Source organism: Anomaloglossus baeobatrachus, assembly GCF_048569485.1.
Source record: "Anomaloglossus baeobatrachus isolate aAnoBae1 chromosome 5 unlocalized genomic scaffold, aAnoBae1.hap1 SUPER_5_unloc_24, whole genome shotgun sequence".
Classification (NCBI taxonomy): domain Eukaryota; kingdom Metazoa; phylum Chordata; class Amphibia; order Anura; family Aromobatidae; genus Anomaloglossus; species Anomaloglossus baeobatrachus.
In genome coordinates this window covers 372181-400119 of record NW_027441800.1, presented here as the reverse complement: position 1 = coordinate 400119, position 27939 = coordinate 372181, and the positions used below count along the sequence as shown (strand labels likewise).

Here is a 27939-nt window from a genome sequence, read left to right as displayed (position 1 = left end):
AAAGACAACAGGGACGCCGGGTGCTGCTCTGCGACTCCCCCACAGACAGAGCATTGCATTCCCCCCCCTTTCCCCCAAGCCGAGCATCGCACCCTCTCTCTCTCCCCCCCTTCCCCCAGGCCGAGCATCGCACCCTCTCTCTCTCCCCCCCTTCCCCCAGGCCGCTCCCCCCCTTCCCCCCAGGCCGAGCATCGCACCTCTCTCTCATCTCCCCCCCTTCCCCCAGGCCCGAGCATCGCACCCTCTCTCTCTCTCTCCCCCCTTCCCCCAGGCAGAGCATCGCACCCTCTCTCCTCTCTCCCCCCCTTCCCCCAGGCAGAGCATCGCACCCTCTCTCTCTCTCCCCCCCCTTCCCCAGGCAGAGCATCGCACCCTCTCTCTCTCTCCCCCCCTTCCCCAGGCCACGCACCCTCTCCCCCCCTCCCCAGGCAGAGCATCGCACCCTCTCTCTCTCTCCCCCCCTTCCCCCAGGGCAGAGCATCGCACCCTCTCTCTTTCCCCCCCTTCCCCCAGGCAGAGCATCGCACCCTCTCTCTTTCCCCCCCTTCCCCCAGGCAGAGCATCGCACCCTCTCTCTTTCCCCCCCTTCCCCCAGGCAGAGCATCGCACCCTCTCTCTCTCCCCCCCTTCCCCAGGCAGAGCATCGCACCCTCTCCCCCCCCCCCCCCTTCCCCCAGGCCGAGCATCGCACCCTCTCTCTCTCCCCCCTTTCCCCCCAGGCAGAGCATCGCACCCTCTCTCTCTCCCCCCCTTCCCCCAGGGCAGAGCATCGCACCCTCTCTCTCTCCCCCCTTCCCCCAGGCAGAGCATCGCACCCTCTCTCTCTCCCCCCCTTCCCCCAGGCAGAGCATCGCACCCTCTCTCTCCCCCCCTTCCCCCCAGGCAGAGCATCGCACCCTCTCTCTCCCCCCCCTTCCCCCAGGCAGCGCATCGCACCCTCTCTCCCCCCCCTTCCCACAGGCAGCGCATCGCACCCTCTCCCCTCCCCACAGGCAGAGCATCCCACGCTCTCTCTCCCCCTTCCCACAGGCAGAGCATCGCACCCTCTCCTCTCCCCCTTCCCATGGTCAAAGCATCGCACTTACTGCTGCACACTATTGCACCCAGAGACTGTGACCTACAATCCCTTTTTATTTCCGCCTGAGGCTCATACATGATAAGCTCCATCAGATATTACCTCCTGTTATATCACACCCAGGGCTGGAAACAGCAGAAACAGGGAAGAGGGGAAACATCCTGCTGCTTGTACAGCAACTGCGCACTGACTGCCGGGAACTACAGGCTCCTCCCACACAAGAGGCCGGTCACATGGGCGTGACGTCAGCAGAGATCCTTCTGGCCACTGGGATCTAGACTCTACCATATATCTAGTGTGCGGCTCTGCAGGTGGAGGTAGGTGCAGGGTATTATAATCTAGTGTGCGGCTCTGCAGGTGGAGGTAGGTGCAGGGTATTATATATCTAGTGTGCGGCTCTGCAGGTGGAGGTAGGTGCAGGGTATTATATATCTAGTGTGCGGCTCTGCAGGTGGAGGTAGGTGCAGGGTATTATATATCTAGTGTGCGGCTCTGCAGGAGGAGGTAGGTGCAGGGTATTATATATCTAGTGTGCGGCTCTGCAGGTGGAGGTAGGTGCAGGGTATTATATATCTAGTGTGCGGCTCTGCAGGTGGAGGTAGGTGCAGGGTATTGTATATCTAGTGTGCGGCTCTGCAGGTGGAGGTAGGTGCAGGGTATTATATATCTAGTGTGCGGCTCTGCAGGTGGAGGTAGGTGCAGGGTATTATATATCTAGTGTGCGGCTCTGCAGGTGGAGGTAGGTGCAGGTTATTATATATCTAGTGTGCGGCTCTGCAGGTGAGGTAGGTGCAGGGTATTATATATCTAGTGTGCGGCTCTGCAGGTGGAGGTAGGTGCAGGGTATTATATATCTAGTGTGCGGCTCTGCAGGTGGAGGTAGGTGCAGGTTATTATATATCTAGTGTGCGGCTCTGCAGGTGGAGGTAGGTGCAGGGTATTATATATCTAGTGTGCGGCTCTGCAGGTGGAGGTAGGTGCAAGGGTATTATATATCTAGTGTGCGGCTCTGCAGGAGGAGGTAGGTGCAGGTTATATATATATAGTGTGCGGCTCTGCAGGTGGAGGTAGGTGCAGGGTATTATATATCTAGTGTGCGGCTCTGCAGGTGGAGGTAGGTGCAGGGTATTATATATCTAGTGTGCGGCTCTGCAGGTGGAGGTAGGTGCAGGTTATTATATATCTAGTGTGCGGCTCTGCAGGTGGAGGTAGGTGCAGGGTATTATATATCTAGTGTGCGCTCTGCAGGTGGAGGTAGGTGCAGGGTATTATATATCTAGTGTGCGGCTCTGCAGGTGGAGGTAGGTGCAGGGTATTATATATCTAGTGTGCGGCTCTGCAGGAGGAGGTAGGTGCAGGGTATTATATATCTAGTGTGCGGGCTCTGCAGGTGGAGGTGGTAGGTGCAGGGTATTATATATCTAGTGTGTGCTCTGCAGGTGGAGGTAGGTGCAGGGTATTATATATCTAGTGTGGCGCTCTGCAGGTGGAGGTAGGTGCAGGTATTATATATCTAGTGTGCGGCTCTGCAGGTGGAGGTAGGTGCAGGTATTATATATCTAGTGTGTGGCTCTGCAGGTGGAGGTAGGTGCAGGGTATAATATATCTAGTGTGCGGCTCTGCAGGAGGAGGTAGGTGCAGGTATTATATATCTAGTGTGCGGCTCTGCAGGTGGAGGTAGGTGCAGGGTATTATATATCTAGTGTGCGGCTCTGCAGGTGGAGGTAGGTGCAGGTTATTATATATCTAGTGTGCGGCTCTGCAGGTGGAGGTAGGTGCAGGGTTATTATATATCTAGTGTGCGGCTCTGCAGGTGGAGGTAGGTGCAGGTTATTATATATCTAGTGTGCGGCTCTGCAGGAGGAGGTATGGTGCAGGGTATTATATATCTAGTGTGCGGCTCTGCAGGTGGAGGTAGGTGCAGGGTATTATATATCTAGTGTGCGGCTCTGCAGGTGGAGGTAGGTGCAGGGTATTATATATCTAGTGTTGCGGCTCTGCAGGTGAGGTAGGTGCAGGTATTATATATCTAGTGTGCGCTCTGCAGGTGGAGGTAGGTGCAGGGTTATTATATATCTAGTGTGCGGCTCTGCAGGTGGAGGTAGGTGCAGGGTATTATATATCTAGTGTGCGGCTCTGCAGGTGGAGGTAGGTGCAGGGTATTATATATCTAGTGTGCGCTCTGCAGGTGGAGGTAGGTGCAGGGTATTATATATCTAGTGTGCGGCTCTGCAGGTGGAGGTAGGTGCAGGGTATTATATAACTAGTGTGCGGCTCTGCAGGTGGAGGTAGGTGCAGGTATTATATATCTAGTGTGCGGCTCTGCAGGAGGAGGTAGGTGCAGGGTATTATATATCTAGTGTGCGGCTCTGCAGGTGGAGGTAGGTGCAGGGTATTATATATCTAGTGTGCGGCTCTGCAGGTGGAGGTAGGTGCAGGTATTATATATCTAGTGTGCGGCTCTGCAGTGGAGGTAGGTGCAGGGTATTATATATCTAGTGTGCGGCTCTGCAGGTGGAGGTAGGTGCAGGGTATTATATATCTAGTGTGCGGCTCTGCAGGTGGAGGTAGGTGCAGGGTATTATATATCTAGTGTGCGGCTCTGCAGGTGGAGGTAGGTGCAGGGTATTATATATCTAGTGTGCGGCTCTGCAGGTGGAGGTAGGTGCAGGGTATTATATATCTAGTGTGCGGCTCTGCAGGAGGGAGTAGGTGCAGGTATTATATATCTAGTGTGCGGCTCTGCAAGGTGGAGGTAGGTGCAGGGTATTATATATCTAGTGTGCGGCTCTGCAGGTGAGGTAGGTGCAGGGTATTATATATCTAGTGTGCGGCTCTGCAGGTGGAGGTAGGTGCAGGGTATTATATATCTAGTGTGCGGCTCTGCAGGTGGAGGTAGGTGCAGGGTATTATATATCTAGTGTGCGCTCTGCAGGTGGAGGTAGGTGCAGGGTATTATATATCTAGTGTGCGGCTCTGCAGGTGGAGGTAGGTGCAAGGTATTATATATCTAGTGTGCGGCTCTGCAGGTGGAGGTAGGTGCAGGTTATTATATATCTAGTGTGCGGCTCTGCAGGTGGAGGTAGGTGCAGGGTATTATATATCTAGTGTGCGGCTCTGCAGGTGGAGGTAGGTGCAGGGTATTATATATCTAGTGTGCGGCTCTGCAGGTGGAGGTAGGTGCAGGGTATTATATATCTAGTGTGCGGCTCTGCAGGTGGAGGTAGGTGCAGGGTATTATATATCTAGTGTGCGGCTCTGCAGGTGGAGGTAGGTGCAGGGTATTATATATCTAGTGTGCGGCTCTGCAGGTGGAGGTAGGTGCAGGGTATTATATATCTAGTGTGCGGCTCTGCAGGTGGAGGTAGGTGCAGGGTATTATATATCTAGTGTGGCGGCTCTGCAGGTGGAGGTAGGTGCAGGGTATTATATATCTAGTGTGCGGCTCTGCAGGTGGAGGTAGGTGCAGGGTATTATATATCTAGTGTGCGGCTCTGCAGGTGGAGGTAGAGCAGGGTATTATATATCTAGTGTGCGGCTCTGCAGGTGGAGGTAGGTGCAGGGTATTATATATCTAGTGTGCGGCTCTGCAGGTGGAGGTAGGTGCAGGGTATTATAATCTAGTGGTGCGGCTCTGCAGGTGGAGGTAGGTGCAGGGTATTATATATCTAGTGTGCGGCTCTGCAGGTGGAGGTAGGTGCAGGGTATTATATATCTAGTGTGCGGCTCTGCAGGTGGAGGTAGGTGCAGGGTATTATATATCTAGTGTGCGGCTCTGCAGGTGGAGGTAGGTGCAGGGTATTATATATCTAGTGTGCGGCTCTGCAGGTGGAGGTAGGTGCAGGGTATTATATATCTAGTGCGCGGCTCTGCAGGTGGAGGTAGGTGCAGGGTATTATATATCTAGTGCGCGGCTCTGCAGGTGGAGGTAGGTGCAGGGTATTATATATCTAGTGCGCGGCTCTGCAGGTGGAGGTAGGTGCAGGGTATTATATATCTAGTGCGCGGCTCTGCAGGTGGAGGTAGGTGCAGGTATTATATATCTAGTGCGCGGCTCTGCAGGTGGAGGTAGGTGCAGGGTATTATATATCTAGTGTGCGGCTCTGCAGAGGAGGTAGGTGCAGGGTATTATATATCTAGTGTGCGGCTCTGCAGGAGGAGGTAGGTGCAGGTATTATATATCTAGTGTGCGGCTCTGCAGGTGGAGGTAGGTGCAGGGTATTATATATCTAGTGTGCGGCTCTGCAGGTGGAGGTAGGTGCAGGTATTATATATCTAGTGTGCGGCTCTGCAGGTGGAGGTAGGTGCAGGGTATTATATATCTAGTGTGCGGGCTCTGCAGGTGGAGGTAGGTGCAGGGTATTATATATCTAGTGTGCGGCTCTGCAGGTGGAGGTAGGTGCAGGTATTATATATCTAGTGTGCGGCTCTGCAGGGGAGGTTAGGTGCAGGGTATTACTATATCTAGTGTGCGGCTCTGCAGGTGGAGGTAGGTGCAGGGTATTATATATCTAGTGTGACGGCTCTGCAGGTGGAGGTAGGTGCAGGGTATTATATATCTAGTGTGGCGGCTCTGCAGGTGGAGGTAGGTGCAGGGTATTCTATATCTAGTGTGCGGCTCTGCAGGTGGAGGGTAGGGTGCAGGGTATTCTAGATCTAGTGTGCGGCTCTGCGTGTGGAGGTAGGTGCAGGGTATTATATATCTAGTGTGCGGCTCTGCAGGTGGAGGTAGGTGCAGGGTATTATATATCTAGTGTGCGGCTCTGCAGGTGGAGGTTGGTGCAGGGTATTATATATCTAGTGTGCGGCGCTCTGCAGGTGGAGGTGGGTGCAGGGTATTATATATCTAGTGTGCGGCTCTGCAGGGTGGAGGTGGGTGCAGGGTATTATATATCTAGTGTGCGGCTCTGCAGGTGGAGGTGGGTGCAGGGTATTATATATCTAGTGTGCGGCTCTGCAGGTGGAGGTGGGTGCAGGGTATTATATATCTAGTGTGCGGGACTCTGCAGGTGGAGGTGTGTGCAGGTTATTATATATCTAGTGTGCGGCTCTGCAGGTGGAGGTGGGTGCAGGGTATTATATATCTAGTGTGCGGCTCTGCAGGTGGAGGTAGGTGCAGGGTATTATATATCTAGTGTGCGGCTCTGCAGGTGGAGGTAGGTGCAGGGTATTATATATCTAGTGTGCGGCTCGGTGGAGGTGTGTGCAGGTTATTATATATCTAGTGTGCGGCTCTGCAGGTGGAGGTGGGTGCAGGGTATTATATATCTAGTGTGCGGCTCTGCAGGTGGAGGTGGGTGCAGGGTATTATATATCTAGTGTGCGGCTCTGCAGGTGGAGGTAGGTGCAGGGTATTATATATCTAGTGTGCGGCTCTGCAGGTGGAGGTGTGTGGAAATTCCCCATTACTGGGGCAGGCGGCATTAACCCTTTCAGCTCTGAGACTTTCTTGGTGTTTTTCTATCGCTGATTTCTATGAATCGTGAGGTTTTTGTTCCTTTTCCTCTGAAAGATACAAATGCCCCAACTATGAGAGGTCGGAAGTGAGGAAACCCGTCTGCCCTCAGTCCTTGGCCCTTTCTGCCCTCAGTCCTCGCCCCTTTCTGCCCTCAGTCCTCGGCCCCTTTCTGCCCTCAGTCCTCGGCCCCTTTCTGCCCTCAGTCCTCGGCCTCTTTCTGCCCTCAGTCCTCGGCCCCTTTCTGCCCTCAGTCCTCGGCCCCTTTCTGCCCTCAGTCCTCGGCCCCTTTCTGCCCTCAGTCCTCGGCCCCTTTCTGCCCTCAGTCCTCGGCCCCTTTCTGCCCTCAGTCCTCGGCCCCTTTCTGCCCTCAGTCCTCGGCCCCTTTCTGCCCTCAGTCCTCGGCCCCTTTCTGCCCTCAGTCCTCGGCCCCTTTCTGCCCTCAGTCCTCGGCCCCTTTCAGCTCTCAGTCCTCGGCCCCTTTCTGCCCCCCCCCCCCCCCCCCACAGTATAATGTTCCCCAGAATGTTCTCATTATATGTTTCCCCTTATTCTCTCCAGTAATTGTATTATTACAGCGGATTCTTTATGATGTTACATCGTCATCTTCTCCCCATTCAGGTCCCTACAATATCGGATCCTCTCAGTGGAGATCTTCTATAGAAGAGAATTCTCCTGATTGCCCCGTGAAGGATGGATATGGACAGGGACAAGATGGCGGAGAGGATATTACACCTCACCCTAGAGATCCTCTTCCGGATTACTGGAGAGGTGAGAGATTCTGATGACGTCACATTACATCATTCTTATCTATGGGAATAACAGATGGACAGAACTGGAGAGGTGAGGACTCTGGAAATGTCTGGAGTGAGATTTATTACTGTGTCTCTCCATAACCAGGATTACACAGTAGTGAAGAAGACCTCTAGTGAGCGCTGTCAGGCCCCTGTGTCTGAGGGATGGGGAAGACCCCTGAGCCCAATCACGGGGCCTCCACCTCACCCCCCAATACATGAGGACATCAATGACCAGAAGATCCTAGAACTCACCTACAAGATGATTGAGCTGCTGACTGGAGAGGTGACACTGCTGGGAATGCTGTGACATTATACAGTAACGCTATGAAGGGATCGGGGGGTGACGGTATCATTGTATGTGTCAGGTTCCTATAAGGTGTCAGGACGTCACCGTCTATTTCTCCATGGAGGAGTGGGAGTATTTAGAAGGACACAAAGATCTGTACAAGGACGGTCATGATGGAGGTTACCCAGCCCCTCACATCACAGGTAATAGACAGGACTAAATACACACGGCCTATAATTTTCTGTATGTAAGGAATTAATTCAGCCCCTGTATGTGTCTCCTCCAGGTCTATCCAGTAAGAGGACAAACACCAGAGAGATGTCCCCGTCCTCTTCTCCCACAGGACTGTAAACAAGAAGATCCCGATGTTCCTCAGGATCATCAGGTAGATGGAGAGAAGGGGCCATGAAATCTCCCTATGATGTGTAGACGGCTGTGAAGGTCTTGTGCTCAGTCTTGTTTTATCCTCCAGTATTATATGTGTTATACTTGTGTAATGAGAGCGGTGGAGATGGCAGGATTAGAGCTGATCATAGATGGGACTTCTCCATCTGTCTGTGACTTTTACAATATTTGTTTCAGGGGGAAGATCTGCCCCATATTAATACTACAGAGACATATGTGAGGGGTGATGAGCGGAGTAAAGAGGAGATTCCTACAGATAACCGCCCAGGTGAGTAGTGACCACTAAATGCAGAGAAGTCACAGATTCTTCTCAGTCACCGGCTGTGGCTGCTTTATCAGGATTGTAGTCGGCCATATCAAATTGTCACATTCTGCTGCTAGACCACCACATGCTCCTCCACCCAAAAACTGTCCCCATTATTTTGGGCATTGGACGCCCTTCTGTTGGAGTGAGATCTGTATCAGCCAAATCTTACAGGTAGGATCCACTCTATCCCTTGAAATTAAAAGATGTTAACCCTTAGCTGCCCAGATCTCTAATCTGTAAAGCCAAATGACAGCGTACGTAGAATGTGCAGACAATTCAGAAAATCATGGGAAGAAGAATCTAATCTGTATGGTGGACCCCTAAGAGAAAGCGGAGGGTAATGATGCTGGTGACCTCCTAAAATCTTGGCATCTTATTGCTGAATCTTCCTTCTCTCCCTTCTGCTGAATGTGCTGATCTGGTGGTTGCAATGGTGCAGTCTTTGTTGTTAAACGTCCCTTATGACGAGACACCATTCCATGAGCAGTGAAATTCCTACTTTCCGGGCAGTCACAATACATGTAAAATAGATCTGCAGCCTCTGAGTTACACATCGGATATAAAGAAAATTGAATATTTCCGATCTGTTGTTACTGATGAGACTCTATGATGACGAGAGGAGGGAGTAGCTAGAGGCAGAGGGAGGAACTTGAGGTTGAGGGAGAAGCTGGAAACAGGGAGGAGGGAGAGGGAGGAGCTAGAGGCAGAGCTCCTCCCTCTTGTATCTACATAGTATCTCATCAGAATGATAGAGGCACCCCCGGTGAACTCAGCCAATGACTGCTAAACTTTGACTCCAAATGGTCTTTGTTCTGTGTTGAGGAAATAAATGTTAGCAATACACACCATAAGGAAAATGTATCTACCGTCTAAATCAACTCGCGACTCCAAAATCTGGTGGGGAAGAGATTTGTGGAAAGCAGTAGAAACACCCTTCGGTTTATTATTTGGGTTAGTAGAAAGGGAACAGGCATTGTAGTATCTATTTGAATACTTGAACTAAAGAGGCCTTAAAGTATGTTTCCTGAAGCATAGCTATTGAGACGCTTTGCATCTAGATAATATATCTGACTCCTTTTCAAAGGACTATTTACAATAGAAGATGTAAATGTCACAATTAGAGAAAGGGAGGGAGAACGACTAAGATAGGATATAGACAAGACGAACCTGGGGAGAAATGCGAAATTGGAAGAGACAACTTCCATAGGCCACACTAAACTATTACCTCCTAGCAGGAGAAAACTGGACCTTATCAACAAGTCCCAAAATCTAAGTGGGGTTGAGGAAGCCAAGACAGGGATAATCTCCACAAGAGACCCGTATTACTCAAATATCCAAAATATGTATAGTATACCCACCAATATAGAAAGAATAAAGGTGAAAGAGAGAAAGCTGAAAAAAAGATAATAGAAGTAGGAAAAGGAAGTGATAATGATAGATTAGCTGTAAAAAAAAAAAAAAAATTTCCTGATACAATTTCTCAAACTAAACTCCTGGCCACCATTTAAAGGCATAAATAATGACCAGATTGTAAATCTAGTGATGGTAATAAGTACAGATCAGACATCCTGGAGAAGACCTCATGTCTTAAGAGGCCCATCACTGAGGGATAAGTGTTGCGATTTTGGTGACCGCTCTGTCTCACAATTAGGATGTGGATCAAAGGAGGTAGAGTATGAAGTGCAGGCCATTCTGGCAGATGGATCTGAGGCAAGTCGAAGGTAGATAAGTTCGTCAGGAGGTCCCCCAAATTCTTGAATTCTGTGGAGCGACCATCTTTTTTTGCAAAAAATTGAAATGAGAAAACCTCCAGTGGTAGGAGATCCCTTGGGTCTCGAAGAAACTGAGTGAGTGATCATTAGGCTTTATGAAGTTGTAGTGTGCTCCTGGCCAGATCTGGGAGGATAGCCATGCCACAGTCTTCCAGTTGTATATTCTATTTAGATCTTGCAGCTTGTGAAAGCATTTACTTCTCCTTGTAATAATGAATGCAGGATACAACATCACGTGGTCTTCAGGCCAAGGTGGATTTGGGACCAATATCACTGTGAAGTATATCCATTTCCATACGCGAGTCCTCTTTCTTCCCAAGTATAAAGTATAGGATAAAGTATTAATGGTTTTCTCCTGCATATGGGAAGAGACAGGACACAAGTAGAGAGATTGTTTAGTCTGTAATGGTTCTCTATATCATCTATATATGTTAGAATGTCTGAGATCTGAGTGGTGTGTTGAGACATAAGATATTGGTTCTCTATTGTTAGATGTAAAGACGTTGTGTCAGACTCTAAAGCCTGCTTTACACCTTTCAATTCTGCATACGATATCATATGCGATGAGACATGCCCCCATCGTATGTGTGACACGTTCAATTTGTTGACCGTGTCGCACAAACGATTAATACCTGTCACACGTACTTACCCTTCCATACGACCTCGATGTGGTCGGCAAACATCCACTTCCTGGAGTGGGAGGGACGTTCGGCATCACAGCGACGTCACACGGCAGCCGGCCAATAGAAGCGGAGGGGCGGAGATGAGCGGGACGTAAACATCCCGCCCACCTCCTTCCTTCCGCATTGCCGGCAGGAGCTGCGGGACACAGGTAAGATCTGTTCATCGTTCCCGGGATGTCACACACTGCGATGTGTGCTGCCTCGGGAACATTGAACAACCCGACGTGCAATTTTTAGAAAATGAACGACGTGTATGTGATGAACAGTTTTACGTTCAATCGCAGTCGCACGTAGCTGTCACACGCTACAACACCACTAACGATGCCGGATGTGCGTCACTTACGACGTGACCCCCTTGACACATTGTTAGATATGTTGTAGCGTGTAAAGCCTGCTTTAGTCATACACTCTGATGCCTATTGAGTCTCCTCTAGTCTATTAAAGGGAATCTGTCACCTAGAATATGCGTTCTAACCTATCAGCAGACGCATGTGTGCCCTAATTACACCTCCCTACCCATCCCTGTGCTGTAAAATTGAATAATATGAAAGAAATAAAAAAAAACGTTTTATTACCTTCATATTTCGTATGTAAATAGCAGGGAATGTGGTCACAGGAGCGGCGCCTTGCCCTATGGATGTCTCAATACTTTCCGTGGTATCACGCCCCTGTGGGCGTGATACCATGGAGCGACGTCCCCGTCGCTCATTCTATCCTGTGCGCATTGCAGCAGGCTTCTTTTCCGGGTGTTCAATCTCCGGCATCAGACGAGCACTGCGCATGCAAACTGAAACTGACAAGGAGAACCCGGAAGAGAAGCCTGCCGCAATGCTCGCAGGATAGAATGAGCGACGGGGACGTCGCTCCATGGTATCACGCCCACAGGGGCGTGATACCACGGAAAGTATGGAGACGTCCATAGGGCAAGGCGCCGCCCCTGTGACCACATTCCCTGCTATTTACATACGAAATATGAAGGTAATAAAACGTTTTTTATTTCTTTCATATTATTCAATTTTACAGCACAGGGATGGGTAGGGAGGTGTAATTAGGGCACACATGCATCTGCTGATAGGTCAGAACGCATATTCTAGATGACAGGTTCCCTTTAAACATGGTCTCCAGGTCCTGCTTTGTGGGGATAGAGCACAGATGTTCTTTCCAATCCCACTTGTCTCCTTCAAAGAGGATTGTGATTAACTACGCAAGAACATGACACCTCCGCCATGATAAATTGCTAAGCTGTGCCTTGTTGATGGCTCTAAAATACAGTTTACAGGATCATCATGAATTCTATTTTGTTTCCGATCCTAAGGAATTCAGATTACTGCACAATCGTTCCTGAAATGGGGAGCACTAATACTTCCTCTACTTTTCTGGCCAAAACTCATAGTAGCGCCAATGGTCCATCGTAAATGAGTACAACTCTGATTTACTGGACTATGTTAACGTCCTCTCTAAATGTCTGATGTCTTCAAGAAACTCATCTGACAGAAGATATTGGCCCCTACAATAGTTTTGGATTGCCAAGCGCACCCGAGCCACATACTGTAGTTACTCAAGATGTGTCACTTCTAGTTACTAAATCACTGACGGTGAAGGCTGTCTGGGTGGAGGGCGATCATTTTAGTAAATGTGTTTATTGTCTATAGTCACAGTGTTTCTCTATAGTAGTTAGTACCAAAGCCGCTCTTATTTCATGGCTTTCCACTGCAGACAGTTTTCTGCTCCTATCCAGGCCCCATTTCTCCAATCTGACATCTGTCACTTTACATTATAACACCTTTTGTAAGGCCCGTTTCACGCGTCAGTGAAAAACACTGACGTGTAAAACACGCACATGTCCCTCCGTGATTCACGACACGTGGCTTGTCTATGTGCAATCCGTGATCCGTGATTGCATATGAACATTACTCACCTGCCTTCACTACTGCTGTCCATGGTGCTGAACTCCTCGGCTCTGCAGCGTCCGCCCACCGCTCTCAGCAGCTACTTCCTGGTCGGCTATTCCTGCTCTCATGAATATTCATGAGCCAGGCAGGATCTGCCGCGAGCAGAGGCTGCAGAGCGAATCGCAGGCAAGGTAAGTTGAAAATATTTAATATTTAATATGTCAGTGATTTTCTGGTACGTGTTTCACGGATCACACCATAGTGTCGTCCGTGGGTCATCAGTGATGCCAGAAAACAACTGACTTGTCTCCGTGCAGAAACACGGCCATGGGTGTACGCTGCTCGGAGACACGTTCAGTGAAAAATCACTGACGTGTGAGCAGACCCATTGATTATAATGGGTCTGCGTATGTCAGTGATTCTGGTACGTATAAATAAAAGCACATACGTACCAGAATCACTGACGTGTAAAGGGGGCCTAAGGCCCGTTTCACACGTCAGTGAAAAACACAGACGTATTTCATTGGCGTGAAAAACACGCATATGTCCCTACGTGTGCCGTGAATCATGGCACACGTGGGTTGTCTAAGTGCAATCCGGGCTCCGTTCTCCGTGGCCCGTGATTGCACTTAGAGATTAACTCACCTGTGCGCGCTCCCGCTCTCCATGGTGCTGATCGCTCCCGCGGTGCAGCATCCGGCCGGCGCTGACCCCCGCAGCAGCTGCTTCCGGGTCGGCTCTGTCGTGCATAATGAATATGCGCGACAGTAATCAGCCGGCTTAGAAGCAGCCGGCAGAACAGGCTGCAGAGAACGTCGCTGGAGCGGGGTGAGTAAAAATGCTTTTTATTTTAAAAGCACGTTTTTTTCTGGCACGTGTTTCACGGATCACACCACTGCGTGGTCCGTGGAACATCAGTGATGCCAGAAAAAAATGGACATGTCTCCGTGCGGCAATCACGCACACGCGGGTACGCCGCACGGAGACACGTGCAGTGAAAAATCACTGACGTGTGAGCAGACCCATTTATTATAATGGGTCTGTGTATGTCAGTGATTCTGGTACGTTTAAAAAAAAGCACAAACGTACCAGAATCACTGACGTGTGAAAGGGGCCTAATGCTGAGTCTGATCCCAGTGTCTGAGATTTTTTTTTTGTGACACATTGTAAGTTCTTATTTGTAATTTAAGATTGATTTGTTCACAAAATCCTAGAAGGAAGAGAGGCAACTGGAATGGAGACCTGGGACATGAAAAAAGTAGTGGGTGCCAGTAACCAGAGCCATAATGGTACAGTCCACCAAATCCTAGAAGGAAGAGAGGCACTCACCCAATATAAAATGCAATGTCCTTTATTTCATGTAGACATATGAGGGTAGGGAGAGGATTCGAGAAGCAAGGATAATGGCTGCAGTTTTGCACTTAGAATAGCGCTTGTACGGGTCCACCTGTCACCAGCACACCTCCCACATCCGTAAAGGTGAAAACATGTGACAGCGATAATTACAATCAATGCAAATACAAAAAAGTGAAGAAAAAGGTTAAAAACATACTAAAAACAATACAATGTAACAAATTGGAAATATAAATACAGGGGCACAATATCATAGAAGATGATTAATAATAGGGCATACAAAATAATTCCTATCAGTTAAATTAGGAAAGTTATGATCAAATCAAAGAAAAACTGACATCTCATTTTTTTCATTCGAACCTAAAGTGCCAAGTGCCTTTAGGTGAATTATCCAGCGTGCTTCTTTTTGTAACAGGATTTTGTGTGTATTACCTCCTATTTGTGAGATAACGACTCGTTCTATGCCAGCAAATTTTAAACAATCTGGATTACCCAGATGGACTGAGCGAACGTGGTTGATTAATCTAGGGGAACCTTTTCCTGTCAAAATAGAATTATAGATTATAAATTAATTTGTTTCCTGTTCACTTATAAAAAAAATAAAAAAAAAGTAGTCTGAATTTCGCTTCAAACATTGCATTTGGATGTTCTTAAAACAAATCGTGATACCGCAACATATAGTCAGTAAATAGCATTTACCGTATTCTGCTTTAGCCTAAATGACTATTTTTGACTCCAGAGGCAGTCTCTGGAAATTAGCAAAGAGTGGATGTTTTAGAGGGAAAATTACAAATATGCCATTATACTGCCCAATACATAGCACCCAGCTTGGTCTCCAGGAAACACACACACCGTAAATGTTTGTGGCTTCTTCCCTGTGGCAATTCCAAACATGGATAGTAACAGTTTTTGGGTTACTGTAACGCTGAGAAGAATTGAGGACATTTGGTTTTGGGATTTTTTTTATTGAATTATGGAGCCATATTGCTTTTCAAGAGGTTTTTCAGCTAGAACTAATGTGGAAACCCTCCATTTTTCCACTGATCGAGTAAAAGGTTTTTGGTATAATTTTGGCCAGAAAACATTGTTTGGTGGATTATTATTCAAATATTTGGGATGCAAAATTAGCAAAGAGGGTTGAACATCATGGTCTACTGGTTCCTGCTCTGAGGTCTACTGTTAGATTATGAACATTTTTTGTTTCAGTAAATATTCTAATTATAGATTGCTACATAACTTGCAATTTCTTTAGCTATTTCATAAATCGTATCCTTTCATTTCTATATATATTATTAAAAATTATTTTTTTCTTGGCAGATGACTGTACCAGTAGATCAGTGGCACAACTGACATCTTCAGTTTTTAAATCAAATGACCTTGATATGCCACAAGATGTAACTGAAGTGAATGCCATTGCTCCAGATATAGCATCATCTCTTCAAAGCAAGGATATATCCTCTCATTCTTTTGAACCTACTTCTGATTTATCACAGACTATTAAGAAAAATAAAAGTCACAAAACAAGCATTCAAAATAGAAATGCTCTTACAGTGAAAACATCATTTTCAACTTTAGAATCTGAAAAAATACTTAACAAAATTCACACAGGGGAGAAAAGATTTTCTTCAGAGTCTTTTAGTTACCAGAGAACTCACACGGGGGAGAAGCCTTTTTCATGTTCAGAATGTGGGAAATGTTTTACACAAAAATCACTTCTTGTTATACATCAGAGAACTCACACAGGAGAGAAGCCTTTTTCATGTTCAGAATGTGGGAAATGTTTTGCACATAAACAACATTTTGTTTCACATCAGAGAACTCATACAGGGGAGAAGCCATTTTCATGTTCTGAATGTGGGAAATGTTTTGCACAAAAATCACTTCTTGTTATACATCAGAGAACTCACACAGGAGAGAAGCCTTTTTCATGTTCAGAATGTGGGAAATGTTTTGCACATAAACAACATTTTGTTTCACATCAGAGAACTCATACAGGGGAGAAGCCATTTTCATGTTTAGAATGTGGGAAATGTTATGCATGGAAATCAGAGCTTGTTGCACATCAAAAAACTCACACAGGAGAGAAGCCATTTTCATGTTCAAAATGTGGGAAATGTTTTGCACATAAACAACATTTTGTTACACATCAGAGAACTCACACAGGGGAGAAGCCATTTTCATGTTCAGAATGTGGGAAATGTTTTACACAGAAATCAGTTCTTGTTAAACATCAGAGAACTCACACAGGAGAGAAGCCTTACTCCTGTTCTGAATGTGGGAAATGTTTTATCCAAAAATCACAACTTGTTGGACACCAGAGAACTCACACAGAGAAGTCTTTTTCATGATAGAATGTGGGAAATATTTTACATTAAAAATGCAATCTTTTTGAACATCTCATAAATCACACGGGTGGAAGCCACTATCATTTCATATTGTATCCTCCTTTCCCTTTTAATATAAATATTTTTCTCGATAAGAATAATAAAGTTCACTTTTTGGATAAATTTCTTACGCGTCTGTGCTTTTTCTGATAGCCAGTACGAAGCAATAAGTTTCCTTGCCGCATATAGTCGTACAACTGCCAGTTTCTCATGTTCTTCCGCTCCCACTTCATCCACATAGCCCAGTACACACACCAAAGGAATCCTGGGTAGCTCCTCTTGCATCACCGATTTAATTAAATTTAAGACTATGATCCAGAACCCTTCTAAAAACGGGCACTCCCACAACATGTGTATGATCCCTGCTTCTGCCACGGCACATTTCAGGCACTTGGAATCTGTTCTCCCGCATTATGCATCCACACAGCGGTTTTATAGACTATACATGACATATAACTGCAAGAGCCTTTTCACTTCACTCAGATATTTTGGTGACATATTGCAGAATAGACTCCCATTTCTCCTCTCAAACCTCTCCCAAATCCTCCACCCACTTCACATATGCCTCAATTGGATGCTTCCCAACAGACATGGACAAGAGTCCCTCATAGACCATTGATATACAACCTGCCTTACCTCTCTGCATTTCTATTATGTTAATTACACTGTCCGGTTGTACAACAATTGGTGCTATTCTGTTCTGCGACTCAAATGCATGACGTAACTGCATGTACTTGTAAAACATACCATGTCCCAATGGGTAGTCCTTTAGTAGTCCTTCAAAAGTTTTAAACTCGTTTCCCTCAACCACTTGGGAGATACCAGATACTGATTTTCCTCCATTGCCCGATAAACTTAAGGGATAATAATTCCAGGATATTGGGATTGTCCCATATGGGGGCATATCTAGTGAGCCCCGTTACCTGGCTCAACTGTTTGACCTTACCCCATACTTTATCAATCAACTGTATAGTAGGATATGGTGTGTAGTGTAAGCAAATCTTTCCCGCCTCCAGACTGGCCAACAGGGGGCCTTTTCCGACCACGTATTGTAAAATCTTCCCCCACCGAGGTCTCCAAACCCACTGTCCCCCACCCCACCATGTGCTGACTCTGGGCTGCTAAATAATAGCACCAAGGGTTACATAAAGCCAGTCCCCCTTCATCCTTCGGCCTTTGTAGATACTCTAGCTTCATCCTTGGGCGCTTCTTTTCCCAAATTAAGCCTCGAAAGATAGTTTATTTTACAGAACCTGTACTGCGGTAGCCACACCCGGGCGTTGTGGACCACATATAGCAGCTGGGGCATTAGTATTATTTTAATTAAATTGACTCTCCCCACCACCATAAGGTACAGTTTGAACCAAGTCAAGATTTGTTGTTTGAACTTAAATAAGACGGGGGCGAGATTAAGACGCTCATAATCCATTAGTTTAGTGGATATCCTAATTCCCAAATATTTGAACTCCGACACCACCTGCACCGGGGTGCAAGTCACCACTGTATTAGAGAGCATTTCATCTAGTGGCATCAAAACTGAGTTGTCCCAATTTCTAGCAAGTCTTGATATTTTCCCAAAACTGGAGATGACCCACAACACCCTTTTCCAGGGACCCCCCTGCATCTACCAAAAGCAATGAAAGGTCGTCCGCATACAGGGCCACTTTCTTCTCCACCCTCCCATACCGGTATCCCACTATATCAGAAGCCTGCCTTATCACCACCACCAGTGGTTCGATGGTGATAGCAAATAAGAGGGGGGACAATGGGCACCCCTGACTTTTGCCCTGGTAAAGAGAAAATTTATCTGACATACTGCCATTTGCCCTGATTCTTGCTTTAGGAGCAGAGTACAATAGCTGTACCCACCTAATATACATCTCCCCAAAGCCGATCCAGGACATTGTGGCCCATAAATAACCCCCACTCCATGCTGTCAAAGGCTTTGGCAGCAAGCATCTAAGGAAATAATCACCCTCCGCCCCTTGTTTTCCGCCGGCATCTGCATATTAAGGCTATGTGCGCACGTTGCGTATTTACATGCAGTTACGCTGCGATCTGCACCGCAGCGTAGCTGCATGCGTCCTGCGTCCCCTGCATAATCTATGAAGATTATGCAGGAGCCGTGCGCACGTGGTGTCTTAGAGTGCAGCACTTTGGCTGCTGCCCGAAGCGCGCGTTCTAAGAAGTGACATGTTACTTCTTTCCTGCGCTTTGCCTGCACCCCCCGCTCTGTCTATGGGAGGAGCTGCAGTCAGAGCGCATGGAATCGGCTTTTTTTTTTTTCACTACGGACTGTTTCTGCAGCGATTTGAAGCGCACGTGTGCTGTTCAAATCGCTGCAGAAATTTCTGTAGTGACAGTACGCAACGTGCGCACATAGCATTAGATACAATCTCCTGTGGTTGGTTACCGTGGACTTGTTGGGCATAAACCTCTCTTGATGTATTAGAGATGTAATGACTTTGGTGAACCTATTTGCAAGCATTTTGGCAAGAAGCTTTACATCTACCGTTAGTAGGGATATCTGTCTGTACGAAGCTGGCAGGCAGGGGTCTTTACCTTCCTTAGGGAGTTCCACAATTATCGCCTCCTGCATGGATGGTAGCAGATCACCCCCTCTAGACATGAATTATATACCCAAAGCAGCACAGGCAACAGAACCTCCCTAAGCTGCTTATATACTTCAGCCGGAAACCCATCTATCCCCGGCACCTTATCATTCGCCATGGCATTTAGGGCTGATTCCAACTCCTCTAAGTCAAATGGCTCATTCAGCAGCTCTCTAGATTTTCTTGAGAGGAGCTGCACCTGGGCCCTGCACAGGAATTCATCTACCTCCTCACCTCCGGGTGCATCTTAGCTGAGTATAGGTCAGAATACAATGTCTCCAATACTTTCAGGATCCCTGACGTGTCCGTGACTACAGCCCCATCCACTGACTGTAGACGTGCAATATACATCGATTCTCTCTTGCCGCGGCTATCACTGAAAATAGATGACCCACCCGCTCCACATTTTCAAATGACTGCACGGTCTGATTGTCTCTTCAGGGAGGAAGGAGACGAACTCTAGTGCCACCTATTGGAAGAAGTTATTCTAAAAGTCAAAAGTGGCTCTTTAACGAGCCTTTTCATATGACCTAGGATTTATGCCAGATCAGAACCTCAATTTGCAGACACGATGTTTCGGGATTATTGTCCTTCTTCAGTGCAAAGTAGGAAATCTGATCTGGCTATATGAGATGCTGTAGTGTGGGCTAAGCTGCAATGGAAAATAATCAAATTGTCTCTTCAGGGAGGAAGGAGATGAACTCTAGGTTTGTCAGTCTCCGCAATGAGAACAGTTTTCCCCTTAGACCACACTATAGCTTCTCATATAGCCAGATCAGATGTCATACTTTGCACTGATGAGGGACAATCTCTGCAAATTGAGGTTCTGATGTGGTATATATCCTAGGTCATATGAAAAGGTCGTTAAAGAGCCACTTTTGACTCTTAGGATAGCTACTTCCAATAGGTGGCACTAGAATTTGTCTCCTTCCTCCCTGAAGAGACAGTTTGAACATTTTCCAGAGCATTGCAGCTATAAGACTCCTCACCACTGACAGCCAGACTGGTTTGTCAGTCTCTGCAAGAACAGTTTTGTCTTTTGACTTATATGGGGCCACAAATGCGTTTCAGTTAAATTCATTTCCAATGGAATCGCGGCAAGATTCGGTCACATGTGGTTGTGTATGACGCATGCAACTGCATGTGACCGCATCTTTCCACGATTCCATTGGAAATAAATTGAACCACATTTGTGATGGTCCGGTTTTGCGGCAAAATACCGCTGATGTGAGCGCTGCCTTAGAAAACAATAATTGTCCTACCGCAGTTTTCCCACGTGTCCAGTGTCCGCTCTTCTACATTCCCTTATATAAAACCGTGATGTCTCCGACCAAACCTGCTGATTATGATTTTACAATCGTAATAACTTTATTCCAATAAAGTATTTATTATTATTATTTATTATTATAGCGCCATTTATTCCATGGCGCTTTACAAGTGAAAGAGGGTATATGTACAACAATCATTAACAGTACAAAACAGACTGGTATAGGAGGAGAGAGGACCCTACCCGCGAGGGCTCACAGTCTACAGGGAATGGGTGATGGTACAATAGGTGAGGACAGAGCTGGTTGCGCAGTGGTCTACTGGACTGAGGGTTATTGTAGGTTGTAGGTTTGTTGGAAGAGATGGGTCTTAAGGTTCCTCTTGAAGCTTTCCACTGTAGGTAAGAGTCTGATAAGCTGAGGTAGAGTGTTCCAGAGTATGGGAGAGGCACGGGAGAAATCTTGTACGCGATTGTGGGAAGAGGAGATAAGAGAGGAAGGAGATCTTGTGAGGATCTTAGGTTGCATGCAGGTAGGTACCCCGGTACTAGACTAGGTCACAAATGTAAGGAGGAGACAGGTTGTGGATGGCTTTGTACAGTATGTCATGGTTAATGTTTTGAACTGGAGTCGTTGGGCGATGGGGAGCCAGTGAAGGGATTGGCAGAGTGGCTAGGCTGGGGAATAGCGAGGGGAGAGGTGGATTAAGCGTGCCTCAGAGTTTAGGATAGATTGGAGGGGTGCAAGAGTGTTGGAAGGGAGGCCAGAGAGCAGGAGGTTGCAGTAGTCGAGGCAGGAGATGATGAGGGCATGCACTAATGTTTTTGCTGATTCTTGGTTAAGGAAAGCACGGATCCGGGAGATATTTTTGAGTTGTAGTCTGCATGAGGTGAAGAGGGCTTGGATGTGTGGCTTGAAGGATAGAGCAGAGTCGAGGGTTTCTCCAAGGCAACGAGCTTATGAGACTGGGGAGAGTGAGCAACCATCAAGTTTGATGTAAAGGCTTGTTGGAGGAGATGAGTGAGAAGGAGGAAAGACAATGAACTCTGTTTTGTCCATGTTAAGCTTTAGTAATCGCGCAGAGAAGAAGGATGAAATAGCAGACAGACATTGTGGGATTTTGGTTAGTAGAGAGGTAATTGTACCGCCCCGCGCTCGACTGCCGCAGCAGAGCCGCTCAGGTCCAGGCTCGTTTCTGGTGGGTGGCTCGAGCGCCTCTGGACCCGGGGGTCATGTCGCTCTGTAAGGGGTTTGCTGGCGCTACGTGCGGAGGTTTCGATGGGAAGGTTCACGGATGGAGCCGTGGTGTTAAGGGGTATAAGTTTGTGACACCACCCACGGGGTTGTGGTGAAGGTGTGGGCACCACCGCTGCCATTGACCAGGCTCCCGGGGATGGTGTTAAGCAGCCTGGTGTTGATCCCCTCCGTGGGTAGGGGGTGATGGTCCCGGGGCCCGAGAGTGAAGAGGTGCGGGGCAGTGTTGATGCAGTGCGGTGCAGTGCCTGAAGGCACTGTTGTACTCACTATTACAGATACACCGGAGTCTCTGGTAAACAAAAAGGATGGTGGTCGGTGCCCGCAGCCGACTGCGCTTTGCCCCTTACTCAGGTTGGTGGTCTCCGCCTTTCTCCTGCACCTCTTTAGTAGAACGTTAACTACCTTCGCTTCAGCGACGGGAGTTCGCTCCCCGGCTTTGTGTGTCGGTGAACCCATTTGCCTGCAGGCGCTGGCCCGTGGGATCTCTCTGCCTGTACGGTGGCTTTCTATCCCCCTCGGTGGGCTGTTGCCGTCTTTCGAGTCTTGAGTTGGGAAAGGACCTAAGATCCAGACCTCAATCAGAGAATTCGACGTGGTCCAGTGGCTTCTGGGCCACCTCAGGGTCTGAGTACCCCACTGGTGCTCCGGTTTCTAGTTGGTTCCCCGGTTCGGTACCGGCAGGCCGCTACCCTGTCCCGGTGCCTTACGGTTCCACCAGCCATCTTCCCGACTCCTGCAGTTGGCAACCACCGTCTGCCTCCTTGCCACGGTACCAGGGCTACGACCCTGGCACCGGTCAGTGTGATTGCTGTAGACCTATCACCACAGGCCTGCTGCACTAGAACTTCAACTCCTCTCTACTCCACTCCCTGGCTTAACTTAACTGACTACTGTTTCCTGTCTCAGGCCCTCTGGACTCCTTGGTGGGCGTGTCAACCGCCTGGCTCCGCCCCCTGGTGTGACCATTGGACACAGAAAGGTGACAAGGGTTTTTAGGTTGGCTGCTGTTACCTTGTTAGGGGACTGGTGTTTGTGCATGGGACTACCTGTGACCACCTGGCTAGTCCAGGGCGTCACATAATGTCAGGTCCAGAGAGGGAGTTCTGTGTGTCATCAGCATAGAGATGATACTGAAAGCTGTGGGACTCTATAAGCTGTCCCAGGCCGAAGGTGTAGATGGAGAACAGCAGGGGTCCAAGAACTGAGCCTTGGGGGACACCGACAGATAGGGGGCGAGATGAGGAAGTGGTGTGAGAATGGGAGACGCTGAAAGTTCGGTCGGTTAGGTATGAGGAGATCCAAGATAGGACCAAGTCTGTGATGCCCAGAGATGAGAGAATCTGTAGTAGGAGGGAATGGTCTACTGTGTCGAAGGCAGAGGACAGGTCAAGGAGAAGGAGGACAGAGTAGTGTCGTTTGCTTTTGGCGGTTAGTAGATCATTGGTGACTTTGGTTAGGGCAGTTTCAGTAGAGTGATGTGGTCGAAAGCCAGATTGTAGCTGGTCATAAAGGGAGCAGGAGGAGAGGTATGAGGACAATTCAAGATGGACATGTTGTTCCAGTTTTTGAGCATAGGGGAGAAGGGATATGGGGCGATAGTTTGACACACAGGATGGGTCAAGGGAGGGTTTTTTGAGGATGGGTGTAATGGAGGCATGTTTAAAGCATGAGGGGAATACACCACTTGTTAGTGATAGGTTGAAGAGATGGGTTAGGGCTGGGATGAGGACTGCGCTGATGTTGGGGATGAGCTGCGATGGGAGTGGGTCCAGTGCACAGGTGGTTAGATGTGATCTTGAAAGTAGAGTGGAAAGATTGTTTTCTGTCATGGTGGAGAAGATGGATTTGGAGGAAGAGGGCTGAGTAGCTATGATGAGGGGCCATGGTGATTGTGGGCCAAAGCTTGCTCTGATGTTGTCAATCTTCTGCTTGAAGAAAGAGGCAAAGTCTTCAGCTGAGATGAGAGGAGGGGGAGGTGGTGCTGGAGGACGGAGGAGAGAATTGAAAGTGTTGAATAGCTGTTTAGGGTTGTGAGAGAGAGAGGATATGAGGGATGAGAAGTAGGTTTGTTTTGCAGCAGTGAGTGTGGACTTGAAGGTGGTGAGGGACTCTTTATATGCAATGAAGTGCTCAGTGGAATGAGACTTCTTCCATCTGCGCTCAGCAGTTCTGGAAGCCCATCTCAGTTCTTTAGTCTGACTTATGTGCCATGGTTGTTTGTTGATTGTGCGGGTTTAGGTGTGTGTGAGGGGGGCAGCAGATTCAAGAGCTGCAGTGATTGTAGTGTTGTATAAAGTTGCAGCAGCATCTGCATCGTGTAAAAATGCAATGTCTGTGAGAGGGAGAAGGGACTGAGAAAGTGCGTGTAAATCAAGGTGTTTGATATTTCTACGAGGGTGTGAAAGATTGTGGAGGGGGTTGCGTACTTGGAGAAGAGAGGGAAGAGAATGTGAGTAGGTTGTGGTCAGACAGGGGGAGATGTGAGTTAGAAAGGTTAGATAGGGAACAGAGGGGAGTGAAGATGAGGTCCAGCGTGTGGCCATCTTTGTGAGTAGCTGCAGAAGACCATTGGGTGAGGCCAAAGGAGGAAGTGAGTGTTATAAGTTTGGAGACAGGTGAGTGGGAAGTGTCAATGGGGACGTTGAAATCACCCATGATGATGGTGGGGATGTCGGTGGAAAGGAAGTGTAGTAGCCAGGCGGTGAAATGGTCAAAAAAGGCAGTGGCCGGCCCTGGAGGGCGGTAAATGACAGCCAGTTGAAGGTTGGAGGGGGAGTAGATGCGGACAGAGTGTACCTCAAAAGAGGGGAGAGTAACAGAGGGTGGCAGTGGAATTGGTGTAAAAGAGCATTGGTTGGACAGGAGCAAACCAACTCCTCCACCATGCTTGTTACTGGGGCGGGGGGGTGTGTGTGTGTGTGAGAGAGTTGGAGACCGCCATAAGAAAGTGCAGCAGGAGTGGCTGTGTCAGAGGTGGTGAGCCAGGTTTGAGTGATAGCGAGGAAGGAACGTTTATTAGTGATGAAAAGATCATGAATGTAGGAAAGTTTGTGGCAGACAGAGCGAGCGTTCCATAGAGCTCCTGTTAGTGGGACTGGGGGAGCGGGGACTGGGTGGATGGGTTTGAGGTTAGAGAGGTTGCGGAAATTAGTGATAGGTTGTGGAGGAGGGTTTGAAGTGACAATAGATATGTGGTGAGGAGGACCAAGATTAGGAGAGATATCTCCAGCAGTGAGGAGAAGCAGTGAAAGTGCTAGTAGGTGGGAGCAGGAGAGGCCATGAGATGGTCGTGTGTGTCTGGAGACACTGGGTGAAATGTGGAGGAAAATATTTGAGGGGAAGGTGAGCTGGGTGCGGAGGATAGTGGGAGAGATGGAAAGTTCATTACTGGGTTTAGGGATCAGAGGGTGCAGTAGAAACTGAAGTATTTTAGGGGTGAAAGTGAAGAAAAACACAAACATTGTTTACAGAGTCTATGTATCCAGTTACCTTCCGGTCACTTCTGGCCCAATTCTGGCCTAATTCAATACATCATACTTATATGGTGCATACTTGTCTTGGTGCAGACAAAAAGTCCGCAGCCTGTGTATAAGATCCGCAGCTTCCGCTAAGCACTTCCCACCTTTGTCCTCTGTACGTATGCCAACCTTGTGGAGAAACAGAGGGTCATATATCCCCTATGGATAATTTATACAGTGGCATGCAAAAGTTTGGGCACCCCTGGTCAACATTACTGTTATTGTCAAGAGTAAAGCAAGATAAAGATGAAAAGGCAAAAAGTTAAAGATGACACATTTCCTTTGTATTTTAGGCAAAAACAAAATATTTATCTTTTACATTTTAAAATTAACAAAAAAGGACAGTGGACGGTTCCAAAAGCTTGGGCACCCGCATTGGTTAGTACCTAGAGAAAAAAACTGACGGCACCACCAACATACAGTCTGAACAGGCGCAAAACTGAATGACATATAATAACAAAAAAGACAATTGCACTCTGAAATGCTTAACCATGGAAACCATGAATGTAATAATATAGACATGCATTACTGCTAAAGGAAATCTAGGAAAAATTGATATATTTAGCATACAAAAATGGCCATTTCTATATCTGCCCAGTAGACACGTCAAGGAATATCTTGTATACTGGGTACCCACTCTAATGCCTCTCTCTGGGTTAAAAACCTTCATGTGTATGGACAAGTAGGAACCCGCTACTAGACAGTAAAATCAGCTATGGCTAATGAGAGAAGAGTGGACATTCAGAGGACATCACTTTATAATCTTGACAAAAAAACTGATGGCACTCCCAACATACAGTGGTTAGTACCTAGTAGCACCTCCTTTGGCAAGTGTCAAACTTGTAAATGCTTTTTCATCCATTTTTCCTTGGAGACGTCTTCCAGTTCTGTGAGATTACTGGCTCGTGTTGCATGCACTGCTCTTCCTTGGAGATGTCTTCCAGTTCTGTGAGATTTCTTGGTCGTCTTGCATTCACTGCTCTTTTGATGTTTAGCCACATATTTTCAATGATGTTCAGATCAGGGTACTGTGAGGCCATTGTAAAACCTTCAGCTTATGCCTTTTGAGGTCGTCTATCATGGATTTTGACAGTGTTTAGGATTATCCATTTGTAGAAGCCATCCTTTTTTCAACTACAGCTTTTTTACAGATGGTGTTCTGTTTGTATCAAGAAATATTTTAAAATTTAATTGAATCCATTTTCCCTACTCAATGCCTCAAGTGGATGAACTAATCAAGAAGCTGGGTAATGTTCGATACATAACACTTGATTTAATTAAAGGATACTGACCAATATCGTTGACAGAAAGTGTCAAGGAAAAAACACAGAAGCGCTGCTCGAGTCCCCGGATCCGGCCCACCGCTCGAGCCACCGAGCAGCAGCAGCCGGACCCAAACCGCGAGCGCGGTCGAGTAGCGCATCGCCCCGCCCGTGACAACTTGGCGTCACGAACAGGATCCTACCATTCTACCGGCTGGTAGAAGTGCGCCTTGTAGCCCGCCGGAGGTGTCCGGCCGAAAAATTTCAGAAGCCGCCATCTTGGGCGCGAAAAGTTCCCCGCTCGAGCGCCTTCCCGAGCAGTGGAGGAGCGAAAGCCGAAGCTCCGCCCCTGAAGAGAAGGTGCTGAGAGAAAACCAAGGGGGGACGGATGGCGTCCGGCCGCATGTGAACTGCGGCTATAAAAGCGGGGACGCCAGGACTCCGTGCCAATGTCGTTCCTGGAACCCCAAAATCACAGCACTATGTCCACTCCGCTGGTGCAGCCGGAAGCCCAGCCGCCTGTGCCCGGAACGGCGGCCTGGATCAGGGCCCGAATGGCGGGAATCTGTCGAAACTACCGAGACTAGATATGTCTTCTGATGGAGCAGTGGACCGCGGAGGTGGAGGAGGTAGCCGCGGTCGCCCGGGTGTACGGGATGGAGGCTATGATGGAGGAGCTGGTGAGTGACCCACGCCCCTATGTCCCTGATGGACCGGCCGCTGCGGCTGAGGGACCCGGTCTGCCCCTGGCCCCCATACTATCTCCGCCCTTCCTACCCGTGTGCCCCGCTGCTGCTGGTCCATCTGGTTTGCGCCTCCTTGCAGCGGCAACCGAAAGAGTGACGAGCCCGGAGACTGCGGCAGCTGGCGGCAACCCGCCTGGCGCAGGGACGGATGAGAGCGACTCCAGGCCGGACACAGAACCTGTCTCGGAGGAGGAGGGAGTCGCTGGCTTGCACAACATGGAGGCCATCTACATTCCACGGAGCGGAAACAATGGATATCGGGCGGCCCTTCCCCGTCGCGCCTGTTATGCGCTAGAAGGGCTGGTACCCGTGTTTTTCCACCCGAGGCTGGATGAGGAGCAAGAAAGCGAGCAGTAAGGCAGCGGCCCTCCGTTGCACAGTTATCCCCGTTGGGACCATCAGCACCATTGTGTGAGTTGTTGAATGTGTGATTTGTTGAAAATGTAACCGAATGATAAGGAAAAGTAATCAACCGAACAGTTATCAGATTAGCAACCGTGATTGAACCAGCCGTTGCCGGCAACTAGTCCCCGTGGGGACTTTCTGCAGCCGTATGTGTAAGGAACTACTTACGGACACGCCCGAGAACTTGCAGGGCAACCACAAACTGAGTGGAATGTAAATAATTGGCTTAAACCATGACCGCCTCCGGAGAGGCTGATTTGGAGGATGGGCCTGGAGGAATGGATGGCCCAGGCCCGCCACTACCGTAACCGGTGGCGATCCTCCGGGGGTTCAGGGGTTCCCCATGGACGTGGGTCCCCTGAAAGAGACCGTACCCGCTCGGGCAATTTGGTTCTGGACTGGGGCAAGGGGTGCTGCCCATTTTCTTAGGGGCAGCATCAGGGCCAGGTTGTTTGGGCGGGGGGA

At 48.2% G+C, this 27939-nt stretch overlaps 1 protein-coding gene across 1 annotated transcript in view; it reads left to right on the top strand.

Moving 5' to 3' along the window:
- Nucleotides 1–7786: 7786 nt before the first annotated feature.
- The window catches only part of LOC142259064 (uncharacterized), a 143710-nt gene continuing 123557 nt past the window's right edge, over nucleotides 7787–27939 (top strand). Inside the window, exons 1-4 of the mRNA XM_075331588.1 lie at nucleotides 7787–7816; nucleotides 7900–7998; nucleotides 8196–8286; nucleotides 15343–16357. Coding sequence (XP_075187703.1) covers nucleotides 7787–7816; nucleotides 7900–7998; nucleotides 8196–8286; nucleotides 15343–16357 — 1235 coding nt within the window. The remainder of the gene's footprint in view (nucleotides 7817–7899; nucleotides 7999–8195; nucleotides 8287–15342; nucleotides 16358–27939) is intronic.